The 20622-nt window shown below is 40.5% G+C and overlaps 1 protein-coding gene across 1 annotated transcript; it reads right to left on the bottom strand.

Moving 5' to 3' along the window:
* Positions 1–1030: 1030 nt before the first annotated feature.
* Positions 1031–19847, bottom strand: LOC131428235 (odorant receptor Or2-like). Its single transcript, XM_058592010.1, has 7 exons — positions 19773–19847; positions 19558–19684; positions 19305–19417; positions 16477–16620; positions 1455–2333; positions 1145–1390; positions 1031–1084 (listed from the first exon to the last, which is right to left on the bottom strand). Exons 1-7 carry the CDS (start codon positions 19845–19847, stop codon positions 1031–1033), a joined length of 1638 nt encoding a protein of 545 aa, XP_058447993.1.
* Between the last annotated feature and the right edge of the window lie 775 nt (positions 19848–20622).

Raw genomic sequence — 20622 nt, 5'->3', positions numbered from 1 at the left:
CCAGACGCGCGCAATTAAAAAATTCCGGGAACTTTTTGAACAGACCTCGTACTCCAAGATCACACACTTGATCCACTCTAGAGATAATTGTACCATCAATGGAATAGTCAAATATGACTGGAGATGAAATCCGATGAAATGTGATAACTTGGCACTTTGCTACATTTATGATGAGTTTGGTTTTCCTGCACCAATCGATAAACAATATAAACAGACACTGTAGTCGCCGGCAATCATCTACACTACGAACAACGAGATACAGTTTTAAATCATCTGCGTAGACTAACCTACATTCAGCTCCCAAAAGCAACGCCACATCGTTGAAAAATAATACGAATAACAAGGGTCCTAAATTACATCCTTGTGGGACAGAAGCAGCTTTGAGATCGGTATAGATAACATCCATCCGTGTTTTAGCTTCCATACTAGTTATGCACTGGGATGTAAAGGCCAACAAATTCGTTGTAACTGATCTCACAGGTTACTTTTAAAAGTGGGACACAGACTGTTTCCATATACGAACTTGCTCAAACGATCGATTGAAAATGATACTCAATGGTTCTCCTAAAGTTGAAATACAACGACACCACACAACGGCTGGTATAATACCATCCGGACCAGGCATCGTTTCCGCCGTAGCTCACATTGGCAGGAATTTCGCTTTCGTTTCTATTGACGTAACTTTGATGTACTCGATGTTGAAGTGACAGCCGGCCTGGTAGAGACACATTGCTTTCAAACCACTGATTGATTTCTCCGCAGAAAAATAACTGGAAGCCGCCATTTTGGATTTCGGAACGACCTCAAACATCGTTTTCTCCAACGAAAAAGATGTTTGAGTAATTTGCACTGGAATAAAGGAAGATTCCTCTTCTATAGAACAGAAAGAACAAATTTTTCATGGAACAGTTTCTGCGAAGTGTTTCACAGAATCGTCCAAATTTTTAATTTTCCAAACAAGTGCCACACGAGTGCATTGAAAACATTGCGTAACAAAGGTGCGCAAACTAATTAACAATATTTTGCAGAATTACTTCTTCATATTCAGCAACATCATATAGACTGAGTAAATCTTCTGATAGACCTGTAAAACAAAAAAGAAAATATATCAGTACTCCGGAACCAACATAATGCACTCAGCTACCGTGAGGAACAAATTCATATTCAAGGGTGTCACTCCTCCGTAGGTCAGCAAACGCGGCTTCTGAGAATTGGCCAGAGAAAATTGCACAAGCCTTTGCTGTGCTTTAGGAAGCCGACGCCATGAAATGTTATAGATTCCACCCGTGAATGACTCACTCCTCGTATCGATCATTGTTCCCAGAACGCAAACAACGAGTAGCTGAAAGGTCGAAATTACAATCATCAAATAGCCGGGAATCCAGATAGCCTGCGAAACGGAAATATAAATATTTTTAATAACACCCGATTGTTAAGAAATATTTGTTTCATACAGTGTTCAAAGTGAATAAGGTCAGTACGATCTGTAACGCACTTGCGCTGACTTCTATAAAAATTTGTAGAGAATAAAAATCTTCAATCTCCAACACGAAGTTAATCAACCGTTGATGGTAGTTAATGATCTGCACTAAATTCCGGTATATTGTAGAATTCGTGTTTTCTGCGTCACTATTTTTAATGAGAACGTCAAGCTCCTCCAATTTAACGATTAGCATATCATACTGGATGCAGATATTGAATACCATCGCGAAGTAAATGTTCTGGGAAACCGTGAGTGCTGGTATAGCCCACAGCATGACACTAATCTGGTACATATAGTTGATCTCGTATCCTTCAGTTGACTCGGGATCGACGAACGGGACAATGACTCCGAAGACTAACATTTTCTGACCGTTCCAAAGGTAAACGACGAGCGGAAGCAGCATGGCGAAAACGCTACTTCCAACAAACAGTGCACTGTACATTACCACAGCTCTCTTCAATCTTTTGGTGTATTTCTGAAAGATCTCCAGTTCGCGATGATTCGACGAAGTCAGCCGATAGGTTTCCACTGCAACTTGTAATGCGTGGGCAGCTTTTTCCGGATATCTCAAGGCAAATCCAATCCGGGCACATCCGATAACTCCGTAAAAAAAGGTTGCCAAAACAAAAGAAAAGTTAAACGTATCGCCACGGAAAATGTACAGATCGGTTACAGAAAACACCATGAAAGCCGCAAGCGATAGAATGAAAAGGATTGGCAAAAACGAAAATGAATATCCACTGGTGTAGACGTCCAGGCCAAGCATTCTCAGAATTATGTGCTGCTTGTCAAGAATATTTTCAAGTTCCAACAAATACTTTTGCTTGACCATCTTGCTAGACTGATCGAACTAGAATGAATGAGCGACCGGTAAATGTATTAAGCTTCCGGTAAAAGTGCTCGAACGAGGTACCGACCGAGCCAACGAGTAACGTTGCTTATTAATTAAACATCACAAGATCCGAATACTTCAGCTGTGGGAAAATTTTCTTGCTCCATCGGCAAGGTTGCGTTGTGACGCAATGAATTCGTTCTTGAAGTATTTGAATTATGAAAGATCTGTAAATACGTCTTACTTTACGATGGGCCGTCATTTTTTTTTTGGTTTGTTTGACCGTCTACTGATAAAAACTATCAATTGGAGAAGATTTGAGGTCGATTTAGAAAACTTTTTACGGTTTTCCGCCTTTTTCGGTGATGGTATAAAATTTTTAACACACTTTACCCTATATTTCCGGATCCGGAGGTTGGATCTGAATGAAATTCAGGAATTACGTATGGGATCACAGGAACTTTCATTTGAACCTAAGTTTGTAAAGAACGGTCGCGCCATCTCCGAGAAAAGTTAGTGCAAAAAAACGTTACATACACACATACGCACATACACACACAGACATTTTGCGTACTCGACGAACTGAGTCGAATGGTATATGACACTCGGCTCTCGGTTCAAAAGTCGGTTCTCACAGTGATTGCATAACCTTTCTATATGAGAGAGGCAAAAATAGGTATAGAATTCGCTCAAACTTTAGAAAAAAATTTCGAAGGTCGAGTTTTATATACCAATCGATTCAGTTCGACAAAGTGAACAAATGTCTGAGAGGTCGAGATCTCAGAGATGGCTGGATCGATTTTGATCAAACCAGTCGTAAATGGAAGGTCTTCCCGTCACCCTGAACGCTCTTCAATGGTTTTCAGATTGGATGTTTACTTTTTGAGTTATACGAAGTTGTTTGTCAAAATTTTTCGATTTTTCCATTTTGAACGGAGATATCGATATTTTTTGTGTAAGCAACTTTTCGCCTTATTACAGTAGTAGTAGTTTTACGCACTTGTTGATAAAGCGATGTTTCGGAGCAAATTGAAACACGATTTCCACTACTTTTTTATGGAATTTTTTCTTAGTACCTAAAAGACTATTTACAGCATCCTTTTCCATGACGTTTCGATTTTAGCACGGTTCGTTTTCGGCAACATAAATGTTCGAACATGACATATGTATTAGAGCAGTATTTTCAAATACAAAACAATTTCATATTTATTCTGATTTATAATGCTTGCAACAATATTTCCTGTAAGAACACAACTTCTTACACCCAAAAAATGAAAAAAAAATTTCAGTGTATATTTTTTTAAAAGTACAATTAAAGTACAATTAACGGTTTCCGAGTTACAACGATTTGAAAAGGGAAATTTTTGTAAAATGCAAAAATACATACGCCCCTTTTTAAAAATCAGTCGTAAGTCGGATTGACCTCTCCATTGGTTCAAAACTTTTGGTTTGCCATACTGAAGCCATGTGCAAAGTTTCATCCAAATCGGAGAAGGTCGAGTCCGGTGATCTGCTAAGCATTTTTGGAATTGCTCTTTTGAGTCAATTGAAGACAGCAAAATACGGATCGCTACGCGCATTGATGGCTTTCCAGGAAATTTACTTTAACAACTGTTTCGAGGATTGGAAAACACGTTGACACAAGTGGAGATTACTTTGAGGGGAACGGAATAGATATGGAAGAATAAATGAGGAGCTTTGAAATTACTAACAAAGCCTTACTATTTTGTCGTGAATACGACTTACTTTACAATGGGGTGCCTTTTCAAAATTTACCCTCTGAGAGAGTGATAAGTTTTTGATCGTGAATATCTCTTGTTGTATCCGACGAATCAACATAATTTTTGCTACATGCCATCGGAAATATGATCACAATTTTATGATAAAATATTCAGTTGTGTGACATAATCTCAAATAATTCAAAATTAAACTTTTCCGAAATGTTTGGTATAAACGAGTATCAAAGAGGATAATTCATAAGGCGCGTTTGCCTTTCTCGTTTTTTAAAAGCTCATAGCTCGGTGATCTGTGAAAGGATTTATATAATTTAACTACCAATAGAATCGAAATTTTTCAACTTAAGCGTGTAAAGAAAAAGCATTGAAGTATTTCAATAGTACACTATTGAAAAACCTGTCTCATTTGACTCATGTCAACACCAGCCAATCAGAACGCGTTCTGAGGAAGAGAACAAAATATCTGCTGCTGTACAACAATTCGTTCGAGAAAATGTTCCGAACAGTGTTTAATATCGTAGTGAGTTCCACAATTTGGTCCTTCTGAAAGGCAGGAATGAATCCCGTACAGCATCCGGATAGTTTCTTTCAAAGAAATGCAAATCCGAAACGAAATAATCGAAATTAAAATCTATATGTTACTCTATTTATAACCGTTAGGACCGCCCATTAGTGAAAAAGCTACAAACGAAATCAGGTAAAAACAAGCCTCTCAACAAAAATTGGATCAGTTTGGATTCTATCGCCACTGCGAGCAGATGTATTTTGTGTCGTTTGCAAAGCTAGTTTCGCTTCCGACAAGAGCGATTACGTCACAGCTGCCAGTCATAACAATTGGTGAAAAAACAACGGTGGAGAGCATTACACAAAATCAGCCGTTCTAATGGCTCTAAAAGTTTTCTAAAGAACTATTAGGATTTGTTGTTCGCAAATCGAAAGGAAATATCCTCAATTTAGTGCAAATCTAGAACAGTTTGGTTAGATTTGTGAACTTTTCGCTGTGTGAGATTCACAGTAATCGAGATCAAGTGAAGCCTTCTTTATTTTTGCGATAAATGTGGGAAAGGGGAATGCTTGCATAATTCATACAATTGATCAACTAATTAATATTCGGAAGTGTTAAGGAACATGTCAGTTGTTTTCGTATTCACGACATCCAGTTATGTCTCTGACATTACCCACCCGCCTTTTTTTGTCCACGGTAGTACAGGGTCCGGCACTCGAAGTGTAACCAATTAAAAAGGCCATAAATTCAGTTTGGAAAATTACTTTTACTTAATTCAAAGTACAAAATGTGTAAAAATAATACAAAATTCAGAATCAATTCACTTTTGCTTGATATGACCACCTTTTGCCTTGACTTGATAACTTGAGAGAGCGAAGGAGTTGCTTCGTTTGGCCGAATGTGACTTGCAGGTATTTTGGCCCACTCGCGGACAATAACGTTTTTCAGCGCCTCGAGACTGATGTATCTTTTAGTTCGGACTTTGCTCTCCAAAATGGCCCAAAGAGAATAGTCCATTGGATTCGCATCTGGTGAATTCGGGAGCCATTGTGTGGACGTGATGAAGTTCGGAACGTTGTTTTTCAGCCATTCATGGTTCACTCGAGCTTTGTGGGACGGTGTCGAGTCCTGCTGAAACGTCCATGGTCTGCCACCGAAATGTTTGTCTGCCCACGGCTTCAAAGCAACCTCCAGAATACTTTCCCGATAATATGTCGCATTTACCTTGACGCCAGGCTCGATGAAAACGATTGGAGAGCGCCCATCTGCGGTCACAGCGGCCCAAACCATTATCTGTTGCGGGTGCTGCCTCCTGGTGGCCAATCGATGACTCAAATTCTCGTATGAACGATCGGTCAAGTAAACCCTATCGTTTTGAGAGTTTACGAATTGCTCAATTGGAAATATTTTCTTGTCAGAAAATACAATGTTCGGAAATTGACTGCTTTCGGCCAAACGAAGCAACTCCTTCGCTCTCTCAAGTCATCAAGTCAAGGCAAAAGGTGGTCATATCGAGAAAAAGTGAATTGATTCTGAATTTTGTATTATTTTTACACATTTTGTACTTTGAATTAAGTAAAAGTAATTTTCCAAACTGAATTTATGGCCTTTCTAATTGGTTACACTTCGAGTGCCGGACCCTGTAAAAACGATGAAATTTCAGGAAAAAGTACAGTTCCTTGTAAGTAGTAAGGCTTGTTCGAGACAAAATCTGGACACACCTAAATACGTGTATCTCTGGAAATACTGAAATATTTTGTAGACTGATGTCTTATCTGTTCATTATGTAAAATCAATTTTGAGTGATGCTACAAGCCTTTAGATCGAAGATGGCATCAGAAGAAGATCAAGTGCGAAAAGCAATTGTATGCGGTTGCAATGAAAATCTGGATCTGTCAGTAAGAATATTTTCAAAAACCTGTTTTAATCCACCTAGTGGTGTAATGATGCCTTTCTCATATCAATCATACTATCTTATATAACACTGTGGTATTCTTCAAAATAATTTTCTTCGATTCTTAAAGTCAATTGGAAAAGATTTTAGGTGGATTTAGAATTTTTTTCAAGGTTTTTCCCCATTTTCAGTGATGGTATACAATTTTTAAGCCACTTTACCCTATATTTCCGGATCCGGTAGTCGGATCCGCATGAAATTCAGGAATTAAGCATGGGACCTCAGGACCTTTCATTTGAACCTAATTTTGTGAAAATCGGTCGCGCTATCTATGAGAAAAGTTAGATCACATATTTTTTTTTGCGCATTTTACCCCATAACTCCCGAACCGGAAGTCGGATCCAAATATTATTCAGGAATTTTGTATGGGACCGTGAGACCTTTCATTTGAATCTAAGTTTGTGAAAATCGGTTAAGCCATCTCCGAGAAAAGAGATTGACAATATTTGTCACACACACACACACACACACACACACACACACACACACACACACACACACACACACACACACACACACACACACACACACACACACACACACACACACAGACGACACACAAACACACACACAGACACACACACACACACACACACACACACACACACACACACACACACACACACACACACACACACACACACACAGACGGCACAGTCGAATGGTATATGACATTCGGCCCTCCGGGCCTCGGTTCAAAAGTCGGTTTTTGCAGTGATTGTATAGCCTTTCTATATGAGAAAGGCGAAAAGCTTGATTTGTTTGCAAACATTTTCTATAACGTCTTTGCGTCTTTGTATACACGTTTTATAACAGCTAGAAGGGCTGGGAGTGGAACAAAATACGGTTTCGAAACGAAAGGTCAAATACAGCACCGGAATGTGGGCTAATAACATAACTCTATTCGTAAGTGTATACAATAACGGTAATATTTAATGGTTGACTGAAGATTGTAGGAACGGATTGATGTAAATTCTACTCATCAAAATTTCAGCCAGCCCTTCGTAGCTCAATCGAAAAAGTACAAAGAAGTACTTGTTACCTCAAAGTGATTTTCTGTAATTACGTACCGAACAACTTTGCCTATTGATTCAAAACCGCACGTGTTTCCGGTTTTAAACCGTGGCAACCCTGCCAATGCTTCCCTAGTCAAACGGAATGCATCAGGCAAATGAGCCTAATTGATGGCTAATTACTGCAAAAAAGCCCGTTTTTATACCGACGTAAAAAAGAATTTTTGATTCCCATAATATTCAACGTTTTCACTTAGTGAAACGCCGAAGTCACCATTTATTGTACCATTTACCACAATTCAAACACCGCATATCCATATGACAAGATAGCCTTGAAGGGTCTGTCTGATTTAATATCATATGAATAAAATGTATGAAGTTTCTCGGACAAATATCGAATAAGACGTTCGTAATCTTCCAATCCATCCACCAAGACTCGACATTCTCCTCTTCGTCCGATTTGAAATGAGACTTTTACTTCCGGGAGAAAAGTAGAAAGCTCAATCCGAAATGCATTGAAGTCGGAAATCATCACCGTCACTGGTGGCATAGATTGTTGTTTCTTCCCAGAACGACAAGCGTCCATTTTGGGAATTTGTGAAGAATGTTCTTCTATATCGCTACAATTGGATTCAGGAAAAATCTCGTAAATATTGTTAGACGGCATAGAATCAACGGAAGGGAAATCCGTCCGTTGTCTTTTATTTTTACATTCAGATTCTATAAGATCGTGAATGTTATTAGCAAAATTTAAAGTAACGGATTGAGATTTCTTCCTTTAGTCCTTAGGCTTATTGCCTTATTTCTTCTTTTTAGCCTTAAGCTTATTGCCTTTCCGGTTGGATGCAGGCATTTTTGAAAAATATAAATTAACTAGGCTAAATTAGTCTTCGATTAGACTCCTAGTTTGGATAAGTCTTGATAAAGACTGATTTTGTGGTAGCCTTAATAAGGAGTGATTAGTTCGAAGAATAGTTCTTTGAATAGCTAACCTTTAAAAAGGCTGATTAATTTTTTAGTCTTGAAAAAGACTGATTATATTGGAATATCACTCTTCGTATAGCTTTGAAAAAGGCTGAAAAATTAGTCAGCCTTTAAAAAGACTGTTAGTGGTTCAGGTAGCCTTGAAAAAAGACTGAAGCCTTGAATCAATGAAACTCTAGGTAGCTGGAAAAAATTTCCAGGAGCCAAGAGCTATACGCGTGCGGTGCGAACGACTGTTCAGCACCGACGACAAAGCTTTTCATTAATCTTGGCAAAGCCATAGTGAGCGTTTCTGACGCCCGACGTTAACTGAAAAAAATTCGTTCTCTAAATGTTAGCAAAAGAATTATAAAGACTACTTCTTTGAAAATCGCAGGTAAAAATCTTCAGCTCAGTGCAAATCTAATCTTAAATAAATCCCGTACAGCATTTTGATAGTTTCTCTCATTGAAATATGAAAATCCGAAATAAAATATTTTTGCGACCATTTGGCAGAAAGCTACAAACGAGATCGCGCAAAATCATGCAAAGCCCTTGCTACAGTATTGAATTAATCCGGACTGTGAGCCGTTCTGCTGTAGGACGAACGGGAAAGTGAAACCTTCTGCACCAGGGAAAAACGAACGATTTAACTCCTGGTCATTTTTAGTGTCTTCATCTAAATGTATTCATTAATTCGATTTTATCAATTCGAATTTAAATCAGAACGAGTGTCGTCACTAACACGTACAACGTCCAACTTCAGTGTATGTGCCGCGATTTGCACATAGGTTCAGAAAGTTTTTCTGGCCCGAAGATGTGAATGACCTTAACACTCCAAATACCAAGCCTGAAAATAAGTTGGAACGGTAACTTCGAGCTGTCATAGCTCAACTGTTTTTCAACGAATCTCAATAAATTTTACACCCTCGAATTTTGTGATGTTCGTAGATTGATTCAAAAACTTTGTAGGAGATGATTGGTAAAGAAATACCAATGAAAATCTGATTTTTCACGTTCCAGGTTTTTTTCACGCCCTATCTGTTTTTTCATGCCCTATCTGCTTTCCTATTTTCTTTCCTTTGGCATAAACGTTGCATAGAAAATATTGAATACTTCAACTTTACCGAGTCATAACTTTGTTGTTAGTCAACCGATTTTCGAAATTTGTTCACCATTGGAATGGTACTACTTCCCGAAATAAAATGCACTGAAAAAAAACGAAAAATAGGGTTGCCTACCCAAAGTCATAATGAAAACTGTAGATAGATGACCTAAGAAAAGGAGACACTTTTTACAATGATCGTGAATATCTCGAAATTCAAAGTGATGACCTACATATTTTTACACATCATTCGATTGCTAGTGATACCAGCTACAATTTTCGCTCAACTACCATTCCTGCACAATCTAAAGAAAACATTAAAATTTCGATAAATTTATAAATATATATGAATTTTTCATTTTTTTCCACTGTTTTTTTTTTTTTTTAAATAACTATTTATTGGAATATGAGTTAAAATTAATTTATTAAGATTTCAATTGGGTGTTCAGCCACAAGTGGTGACTTTTCAGCCCTAATCATTTTTTTCCACTTGTTTGTATATACGAGGTCTGTTCAAAAAGTTCCCGGAATTTTTTAATTGCGCGCGTCTGGAGAGTCCGGTGGTCAAATTTTTTTTATTGTGTTGGTACATATGTCCCTAATGTATGGTGAAATTTTCAGCTGTATTCATTGTTTACATTCTGTCTTGTAGCGGCTGGTGTAGACGTGTTTTTTTGAGCTCGGCGATTTTTGTTAGTTTAAACATTGGAAGAATTGAAGAGTCAAAGAATTTGTATTAAATTTTGCGTGAAAAATGAAATAAAGTATAACCAAGTGTGCGAAATGTTACAGAGAGCCTACGGTGAGTCTGCTATGAAAAAAACAAGTGTTTACGAGTGGTATAAGCGTTTCCAAGATGGCCGCGAAGACGTTGAAGACGACGAACGCTCCGGTCGACCCAGCACGTCAATAATCGATGAAAATGTGGGAAAAGTGGAAAAAATGATTATGGATGATCGCCGAATCACTATTAGAGAAGTTGCTGATGAAGTTGGCAGTTGGCTCATGCCATCATATTTTTTCAAATGTTTTGGGCATGAAACAAGTGGCAGCAAAATTCGTTCCAAAACTGCTGAGTTTTGATCAAAAAAAAAAACAGACGCATTACCATCGCTCAGGAGCTGTTAAACGACGTCAACGACGATCCAAATTTACTTGAAAGGATCATAACTGGTGATGAAACATGGGTGTACGGCTATGATGTCGAAACAAAAGTACAATCGTCCACGTTGAAGAGATAAAGGCAGAATCGCTGAGAGTGCTACAGAGCATTACAAAAAGTGACTATCAGGGGTGTTTCGAAGACTGGAAAAAACTCTGGCATAAGTGTATTATATCTAGGGGGGATTACTTTGAAGGGGACCATATAGATGTAGACGAATAAATAAATATTTTTTAAGAAAAATGAGAATTCCGGGTACTTTTTGAACAGACCTCGTAACTTAAAAATTAAAGCGATGACATGTACATATTTTTTATTCAAAATATTGGAATCATTATTAGAAACAATTTATTGATGAACAAAATTATTTATCCGTTCAAAGAATCACAAGAAATTTGGTACAAATACAGAGAATTTCTATTATTGGGAAAATGTTGCCAAACAAAATCAAATCAAAACTTTTAAATCTTATGTCGTGAATACGACTTGCTTTACTATTGGGTACCTTTTCAAAATTTACCCTCTGAGAGAGTGATAAGTTTTTGATTGTGAATATCTCTTTTTGTATCTAACGAATCAACATAATTTTTGCTACATGCCATCGGAAATATGATCACAATTTTATGATAAAATTTTCAGTTGTGTGACATAATCTCAAATAATTCAAAATTAAACTTTTCTGCAATGTTTGGTATAAACGAGTATCAAAGAGGATAATTCATACAGCGCGTTTGCCTTTCTCGTATTTTTAAAGCTCATAGCTCAGTGATCTGTAGAAGGATTTATATAATCTAACTACCAATAAAATCGAAATTTTTCAACTTAAACGTGTAAAGAAAATTGAAGTATTTCAATAGTACACTATTGAAAAACCTGTCTCATTTGACCCATGTCAACACCAGCCAATCAGAACGCGTTCTGAGGAAGAGAACAAAATATCTGCTGCTGTACAACAAATCGTTCGAGAAAATGTTCCGAACAGTGTTGAATATCGTAGTGAGTTCCACAATTTGGTCCTTCTGAAAGGCAGGAATGAATCCCGTACAGCATCCGGATAGTTTCTTTCAATAAATTATGCAAATCCGAAATGAAATAATCGACATTAATATTCTATATGCGGCTATTTTTATAGCCGTTAGGACCGCCCATTAGTGAAAAAGCTACAAACGAAATCAGGTAAAAACAAGCCTCTCAACAAAAATTGGATCAGTTTGGATTCTATCGCCACTGCGAGCAGATGTATTTTGTGTCGTTTGCGAACCTAGTTTCGCCTCTGACAAGAGCGATTACGTCACAGCTGTCAGTCATTTGCATTGGTGAAAAAGCAACGGTGGATAGCATTACACAAAATCAGCCATTCTAATGGCTCTAAAAGTTTTCTAAGGAACTATTAAGATTTGTTGTTCGCAAATCGAAAGGAAATATCCTCAGTTTAGTGCAAATCTAGAACAGTTTGGTTCGATTTTTGCACTTTTCGCTGTGTGAAATTCACAGTAATCGAGATCAAGAGAAGCCTTCTGAAAAATGTTCGAAAAATGTGGAAAAGGGGAATGCTTGCATAATTCATACAATTGATCAACTAATTGATATAAGGAAGTGTTAAGGAACATGTGAATTGTTTTCGTATTCACGACATCCAGTTATATCTCTAACATTACTCACCCGCTTTTTTCTTCTGCCTGCAGCGGTATATGGATTCAGTCAGTCATTTATGACGTTTTCGCTTGATACCTAACCTAACCCAGTTTCCACCCTAACTGCTGACAAATCGTTTATTTGAAACCAGTTTTGAACATAGTTTCAACGTTATTGAACTGAAAATCGAGTCATTTTCGAGTCTGATATTTATATCGGGTTTGCTCACAACCCCGTTGTTAAGTGCGAACCCAACTTAGTTTCGTGAAAAGTGTTTACTTGATGAAACTACCCTGAGTCAGTTTCAGTTTTACAAAGCAAAAACGACATTAGTAAGCAATAATTTCGATACCCAATTAAGCACGTGACCCGAAATCATCTCATGGATCAAGTATGCATGTGAAATCTCCACACAAAACTACTCGTTGCGCGCCAAAAGATTTTTTCGACGATCTAGTATTCTTTTCTTCGACGATCAAACTCTTATGCAACTCGTTATGCGCCAAACACCTATCGATGATCTAGCAATCATTGGCGACTTTTTCAGTGGAAAATTCCATTGTCCATACAAAACAACTTTATGAATTTTTCACACTTTTCCGGAAAGTTTTCCTAATATTTTTGATGTAAGAACCCGGTGGTGGTAAAAACTGCTCAAACAAAAAAAGAATCATGTAAATCCGTCCATCCGTTCTTACGTGATGCGATTACAAACAATGATCTCTGCATTTTCATATATATAGATAGATAGATAGATATATAGATATAGATTGAATAAAAAAATAGTTAGAGGATGCCAAATCAGGTAAACAAGGTAGATGGACAAGTAATCGGAATTCTAAGCCGTTGATTTTACCCTTGGTAGCGATGCTCAATTGCCTACTGTAAGGCCTTTTTACGGCGATTTCGGTCGTTCATCGCACCGTTAATGCGTGCTAATATTTGCATACCTTTGACATTTCGTTCCAGGCACTCGTGCCGCTTCGAAGCACGACATCAGTCCATGGTCGGGTTTAATCATTTTGTTCTCTGGCGTTTAATAATGGATCCAGCTTAGCATGCACTGGAAGTGCACTTGAGTTCGTCTATTTAATCGTAAATAAGTATGTGCGGGATTCAGTGGCAGGATAACTTTCCTAATTGCCGAATCTTGCCCAACTATGGCACTTTTTTCTTTCCGGTACACAGAAAAATAATCTAAATCTAAATTTGCGTTGTTTACCGTACCGAGCTTAAGTCCGTCACAGAGTTTATTTGGTTGCACGGGAACCTTTCAATTACGATAAAAGAGAAGTGCAATAAAGGTGTCGAATCAGAACGCTTTGAGGAATTTGGGATCGGTGCAACTTTTGGCCTTGCCAAGATGAAACACGCTGCTGCCAATTACATAATCCTCCGAATTAAAGATAAATCATGCGTAACCAATGGGAAATTAACTCCGGCTGCATCGGACGGATCGATCGATGAGAGCAGTGCATCTGGATGAAATTATAAAGGGTGGCATATCTGTGAGATATGCCGGACCGTATTTTTGTTTGGCCGCCGGGGTGAGCGAAATCCACGCTCGGAATCGCGCTTACATTCCTCAGTATCAAACGTCCACCAACCAACAGAAACACTGTCGTCGTTAATCCACTCGATAAATCAAAACACATGTTTCCCGCCGTCAGTGCAGTGGTGCCGCGTATTCGAGTGTGTGTGTGCATTTTTTTTTCTTTTCCTTCATTTTTTTTTCTCCCTCGGCTACTACGATTCGAACAGCTGCGCCGTCAATTTTGCTTCCAGTAACCAAAGTAGCCAAATGGCGCAAAAAAGAAAAATACCGCCGCACAAAATTATCGACACTATTATAATTCAAATTTTTAATCCGCTTGATTTCACCCCCTCCGTCGGCGTACGGACGGACGGCTTCATTGAAGCGAACACCAGTCAACCGCTTAATCGCCCGCAGGCTGAGCGGATAATCGCAGAAATCGATTTGTACTGTCTCGGCCTAGCTCAGAAGCCGGCTGGCGGATTGTCATTCGCAGAAAATCAATTTTGTCCCAATCCGAAAGCCGATTGAGTATGACAGAAATATTGGCAATACATTAGTGCGGCCTGATGGACTAAAAAAAAATAAAGAAGCATATGCTAATCGCCGAGTGCAGTTCAACTCATATGAGCGTAATAACCGCACTGTGCACAGCAGCCGCTCCTTTGGCTAATGCAGATTTTCAATAACTATACCTCCTCTACACAGGAGCAGGAGATTTATCGCCGAAGCAGAATAACATACCGTACATGTTTCTCATACAAAAATGTTTTACTATTTAAGCTGACTGGAAGTCAGTGCAGTCGGCCCTTTTTCAGCTATTTTAGCGGAGGAATCTATCTGGAAAGTTTACCGAGTTGCACCGAACCTTCGTTCAGTAGAGTAAAGATAAATTTTGTTACCGAAACAAATGAGTTCCGAAACCGTCTCCGCCTAGCGCCAAATATGTACATGTATTAGTACTAAATAACTTATTATCTACAAATATTTGATGGCACACGATCCGGTTTGGGGCATTCCCTTTCTCTACTTGGATACCGAACCAAGGGAGTAATGATGACATAAGTTCGGGCTTGAGAAATTACCGCATAAATTTGTGTACCAGTGTCTATGTTAAATATTTACAGCACAGTGTAAACTTTGAATAAAACACTAATTTTTCAGCTTGACTCTAGTTACAACAATGTACCAACAATGCAAGCAGCAGACAGGATATGTTTAGCGTTGTTAATAATTTATTGTGGTGGTTGGTGAGGTTCCTGGCTCCCTCCCTCCAAACGAGCAAACGAGAGAAAGTGTGAACGAGCGAGATACTGCTAATAATTTATTTAGATTTTAATTACGGACCATAGATGTGTTTTGAGAATCATGAGCAGCAGCACATCACATAATAGAACTGATAGAACGTGGAGTATTTGCTATCCACACTAGACTACAAACTCGAAACTCTGACTTCCAACTTCCGCACATGTTTCCGATGCAAGTGTCAAGTGTACTATTCTTTAGTAATTCAGTAGGTATGTTTTTGAGTTCTATTTTCATTTTATTTATCAATTCCTCCAATTTTGCGACAAAATTGTTGATATACATCTTACGCTTCTGATTGGTCCAGAAATTGCCGATGGAACGCAGCTGAAAGACGTTGGGCGTGTTCGCAAACTTGGAGACAACATCAATATTCAACCGCTCCATATCCTCCAATGATCACTTCGAGTAGTGGCTCGACGCCAAATCCTACCAGAACATCGAGGCTTTACCTCCATGGTACTTCTTGATGAACAACGCAACTTCCGGTAGGCTTATCGTACTATAAATTTCCCTTCTCGCTGATTGTCAGTAGCACCCTTTTTGGGAACCTTGGTGTGTGAAAGGAACTTCACTTCGGAGCTCACTTGCTTCGTGGGGGAAGAAAATTACGAAGTGCAGTAATTGCCACCCAGAGTGAAAAAGGTGGAGCGCAGAACAACAGGCAGCCGCGACCGCCGGCCACTAAAGAGGGATCAGCAAACAAGCGTCGGTTCGGAAGTTTTTCCGTTATTGGGGAACTCTCCGTCGGGGACTAGACGAGTAAATTGCGACGTAGCCCCGGTATGGATCTACGGGGCACCAGTGAACCGAAAGCCATTCTCCAACCGGAATCATTGTAGCGACTCAGGCATCCTGCCGATTGATCCGTTCACTGGTATCGGAAGCGACGCCTACGGGATAACTTCCATTGTCGGGGAATTCTTCGCCGTTGTAGGCTAGATCCTTCGTCGGAGACTAGCCGAGTAGATGCCACAGCATCGAAGTCGAGTCGTCGGGGTGCCAGTGAACCGGAAGCCACGCTCCAACCGGAATCGCCGGATCGACCTCGGCACTCATTTGAGTGTCCCGTGTGGTGAACCACGAGATTCGTTGTCGGGAGAAACTCTTTCGTCGGGGAGCTCTCCGTCGGCGTAGTCGAGATCCTTCGACGGGGATTAGATGAGTAGATTGCAACGTAGCCACGGCATGGATCGTCGAGGTGCCAGCGAATTGGAAGTCATCCTCCAACCGGAATCACTGGACCTACCCAGGCAGCCTGCCGTTCGAACAGTTCACGGGTTTCGGAAGCGTCGATCCCGGGGAAACTTCCATCGTCGAGGCGCCAGCGAACCGGAAGCCTTGCTTCAACCGGAATCGTCGGAACGACCGCGACATCCTCCTGGTCGATCCCCTGGAGTGAAACGAGTGGAAGTTATTACCTAACGGTAGTTCCAGAGAGGTAATGTTGTAGATCCAAGATGTTTTAGTGGGTAGTCCTGTGGAGAGTCCCACACTCTGTGCGTAGATGCATTTCACTTTGTAGAAAAAAAAAAGTAAGATAGCTCTCATTCCACCGCCACAACCGCAATTCACCGCGAAAATCGAGTTGACCATCTTTTCAGCCGCTGCCGCTGCGTCATTGTCTGCAACTCCAAAACCAGTGGACACGACTTCCACTTCCTGAAGTGTATGTTTATGTTCGCCACATACTTTTTCACTGTTTGACCGGTTGCACCGAAATCCCGGCCGAGCGCACGTAGCGATCTAACCACTTTTCCCTCGGTCTTTCTCTTCTGCTTCCTTTGGTCCTGAACCGGGCATTGAATGCTGTCTAATAGTGCCAAGATGTTTCAGATGCCGGAACGGGCGCGTCCGGCCTCCACAAAGTGCCGCACGATGTCCGTTTTCGTTCCAAGAACGGCGCCGGGGTGCCGTTCTTTGAACGCACACATTTATGAATGGAGTTGCTTTTGCTATCACGGTTAGAGTTCGACTGATCACAAAATCAAATCTCACAGCTACAGTCCTGGGGTGTCTTCCTGTATCAAGTATACTCGGTCCATGGTTGCTCGTCGCCAGCCACTCAAGGCACGCACCTTGAACCTTGCTCGCTGCGCTCCTCTTCTTCTTGTACCAGTCGGATTAGATTCAAGAACCATTTCCACTGGGCTGTCGTCCGACATGCCCAGCCCATCGTAGACGTCCGATTTTAGCTGTCCGTACGATAGGTGGTTCTCCTAGCAGCTGTTGCAATTCGTGATTCATACGCCGTCTCCGCTTTCCGTCTTCCATCTGCACTCCGCCATAGACGGTCATCAGCACCTTACTTTCGAAAACACTAAGGGCGCGTTGGTCCTCTTCCAACATAGTTCAGGTCTTGTGGCCGTAGAGAACAACGGGTTTAATGAGCGTTTTATAGATAGTCAATTTTTTTACGGTGGCATACTTTTCTCGATCGAAGAGTTTATCCAAAGTACGCACGCCAAAAAACGCCTCTGAATTTCTCTACTGGTGTCATTATCGGCGGTTACCAGTGAGCCCAAATACACGAACACGTCAACCACCTCGATATCGTCATCGTCTATCAACATTCGTGATGGGAGCCGTAGTGTTTCTTCTCTAGAGTCTCTTCCTCTCATGTATTTTGTTTTTGACGCATTTATGGCCAGTCCGATACGCCTAGCTTCAGCTTTCAGTTCGATGTAGGTTTCCGTCATCTTCTCAAGGTTACGTGTTACAATATCAATATCGTCAGCGAAGCCAAAAAGTTGTACGGACTTTCGGAAGATCGTGCCACTCGTGTCGATCCTCGCTCTTCGAATCACACCTTCCAGGGCAATATTGAACAAGATACAAGAGAGTCTATCACCTTGCTGTCCCAGATACTCGGACGTAGCACATCACTCTATCCATCGTTGCTTTGACCAATTTCGTTAGTTTATCAGGAAAACCGTATTCGTGCATGATCTGCCATAGCTGTTCTTGATCGATTGTGTCGTATGCCGATTCGAAGTCAAAGGTACGTTGTTTACACGACACTTCTGGAGTACTTGTCTTATCGCGAATATGTGATCCGTAGAGAGTTCGACTGATAGAGCTGTCAAATTTTGTCTGCTAACTCATGGGTTCCTATGATTGATGCTACATGGGTAGTTTCGTCAGGGCGGGTGAAGGTAAACCCATGAATAATCAGCAATTTTTGTCCATTTTGTTAAATACAAACGTTAGAGGATCACAAAGAAATCTCCACGCAAGCCCTTTGGCAAGACAGAAGTGTAGAAATAGATCTGGAAAACACTCGATTCGAACAATCTAGCAGGAAATATGGATCAGAATAATCGGCATCAACCCCCACCCCCTCCTAGGATGGTTTGCTAAGTGGCGAACTCTCAAATTTGATCTCGTAGCACTGCATTAACTTTATTGGATGACCAGAAAGTGTGGAAAAGCCAGCATCGAGCAGTTATTTTCTACCAGAGCTTTGGAATCTTCTGCCAGCCCAGATGAGAACGAGACAGTAGAACACGTCCTGTTCGAATGTCCCCGCTTTGCGGCACACAGGAATGGTATACTTCAGGTATGCGCAGGGACACTACACCAGAAAATCTGATCCAAAGAATGTGCCACCGTGTAGAGATCGTAGCATCGATCTTGCTGTAGAATTTAAGCGCAACGCAACAACAGGTAGCCGTGAACATCGGCCTCTGAATCAAGACGGATAAGCGAATAAGGGTTGGTTTGGGGGTACTATCTTTGTCGGGAAACTTTCCGTTGGTGTAGTCCAGATCCACCAACGGGGACTCAAAGAGTAGAAGGCAACATAGCTCCGGTTAGGATCGTCAGGGCACCAGTAAACCGGAAGTCTTCCTCCAACCGAAATCCAATGATTTCGGATTCAGGCATCCTTCCTGCCAATTCGTGATGGATATCGGAAGCGTCAGTTATGCGAGAAAATCATTCATCGGGGAACTCTCTGTTGAGGTAGGCTAGATCATTCGTCGAGGATTAGTCGAGTAGTAACCACAAAACCGAGTTCGAGTCATCTGGGCACCAGTAAACTGGAAGCCATGCTCCATCCAAAATCGCTGGACTGACCTTGGCACTGCTTCGGGTGTCTTCGGGTGTGGTGTAATAGGAAACTCGATGCTGGGAGAACGTCCTTCGTTGAGGACTTCTACGTTGGAGTTGTCTAGATTCTTCGTCAGATACTAAACAAGTAGATTACTTCAAAGCCAAGCAAAGCCTTGGTATTACATTCCTGTAGTGTACAACAGGAATACACACCTCTAGTACAGAACCAGTGCATGGCTGGTGCTACGATTCTACTGACGCTTAGTAGATTACTTACGTATCACAATATCAATATCGTCAGCATCGTACAGGATCCTCCGGTCGATTCGTTGACGGCTTTCGGAAGCATCGGTTTCGGGAGAACTTCCTTCGTCGGGAAATCCTTCGTCAGTACAGGCTAGCTCCTTGTCGGGAACTAAATAGAGTAGTTTCGCGACATAGTAGTAGCCCCGTGTCGTCGAGGCACCAAAGAACCGGAAGTCATGCTCCAACCGGAATCACCGGACCGACCTCGACACCCAGCTGGTCGATTCCTTGGAGCGGAGCGAGTGGCTCATAGTACAGCATCCGGATAGTTTCTTTCAATGAAATGCAAATCCGAAATAAAATATCGAAATTAAAACTCTATATGCTGCTATTTTTATAGCCGTTAGGACCGCCCATTAGTGAAAAAGCTACAAACGAAATCACGTAAAAAGAAACCTTTAAACAAAAATTGGATCAGTTTGGATTCTATCGCCACTGCGAGCAGATGTATTATGTGTCGTTAGCAAAGCTAGTTTTGCTTCCGACTAGAGCGATTACGTCACAGCTGCCAGTTGTTTGCATTGGTGAAAAACAACGCTGGAGAGCATTACACAAAATCAGCCGTTCTAATGGCTCTAAAAGTTTTCTAAAGAACTATTAGGTTTTCTTGCTTGCAAATCGAAGCGAAATAATTAATACATAATTAATACAATTGATCAACTAATTGATATTCGGAAGGTTAAGGAACATGTCAGTTGTTTTCGTATTCACGACATTCAGTCTCTGATATTACCCACCCGCCTTTTTTAGGTTCTGAAGAGGGCCGTTTATAATTTTGCAGTCCTGAAAAGGATCGTTTGGTTTAGGAAGATTGCTTTTAGGAACCGTTCGTGGCTTTGTAGTTTTTAAAAGGACTTTTTAGTTATGAATGATTACTTTTGTATTCTAGGAAGTTGGACACCGATCCAAGTCACTCGTAAGTTTAAGCCTTGACCCCTAGGAGAAGTCATTATATGAATGTTATCTAAAAACTAACCCTACGATGGATCTATACAGTGAATTGAATCAGCAGCGAAGTCTAAAGAAACAAATGGCC

Source organism: Malaya genurostris, chromosome 1, assembly GCF_030247185.1.
Source record: "Malaya genurostris strain Urasoe2022 chromosome 1, Malgen_1.1, whole genome shotgun sequence".
Lineage (NCBI taxonomy): Eukaryota > Metazoa > Arthropoda > Insecta > Diptera > Culicidae > Malaya > Malaya genurostris.
The sequence above is the reverse complement of the archived record's forward strand: the minus strand, read 5'-3'. Positions and strand labels throughout refer to the sequence as shown.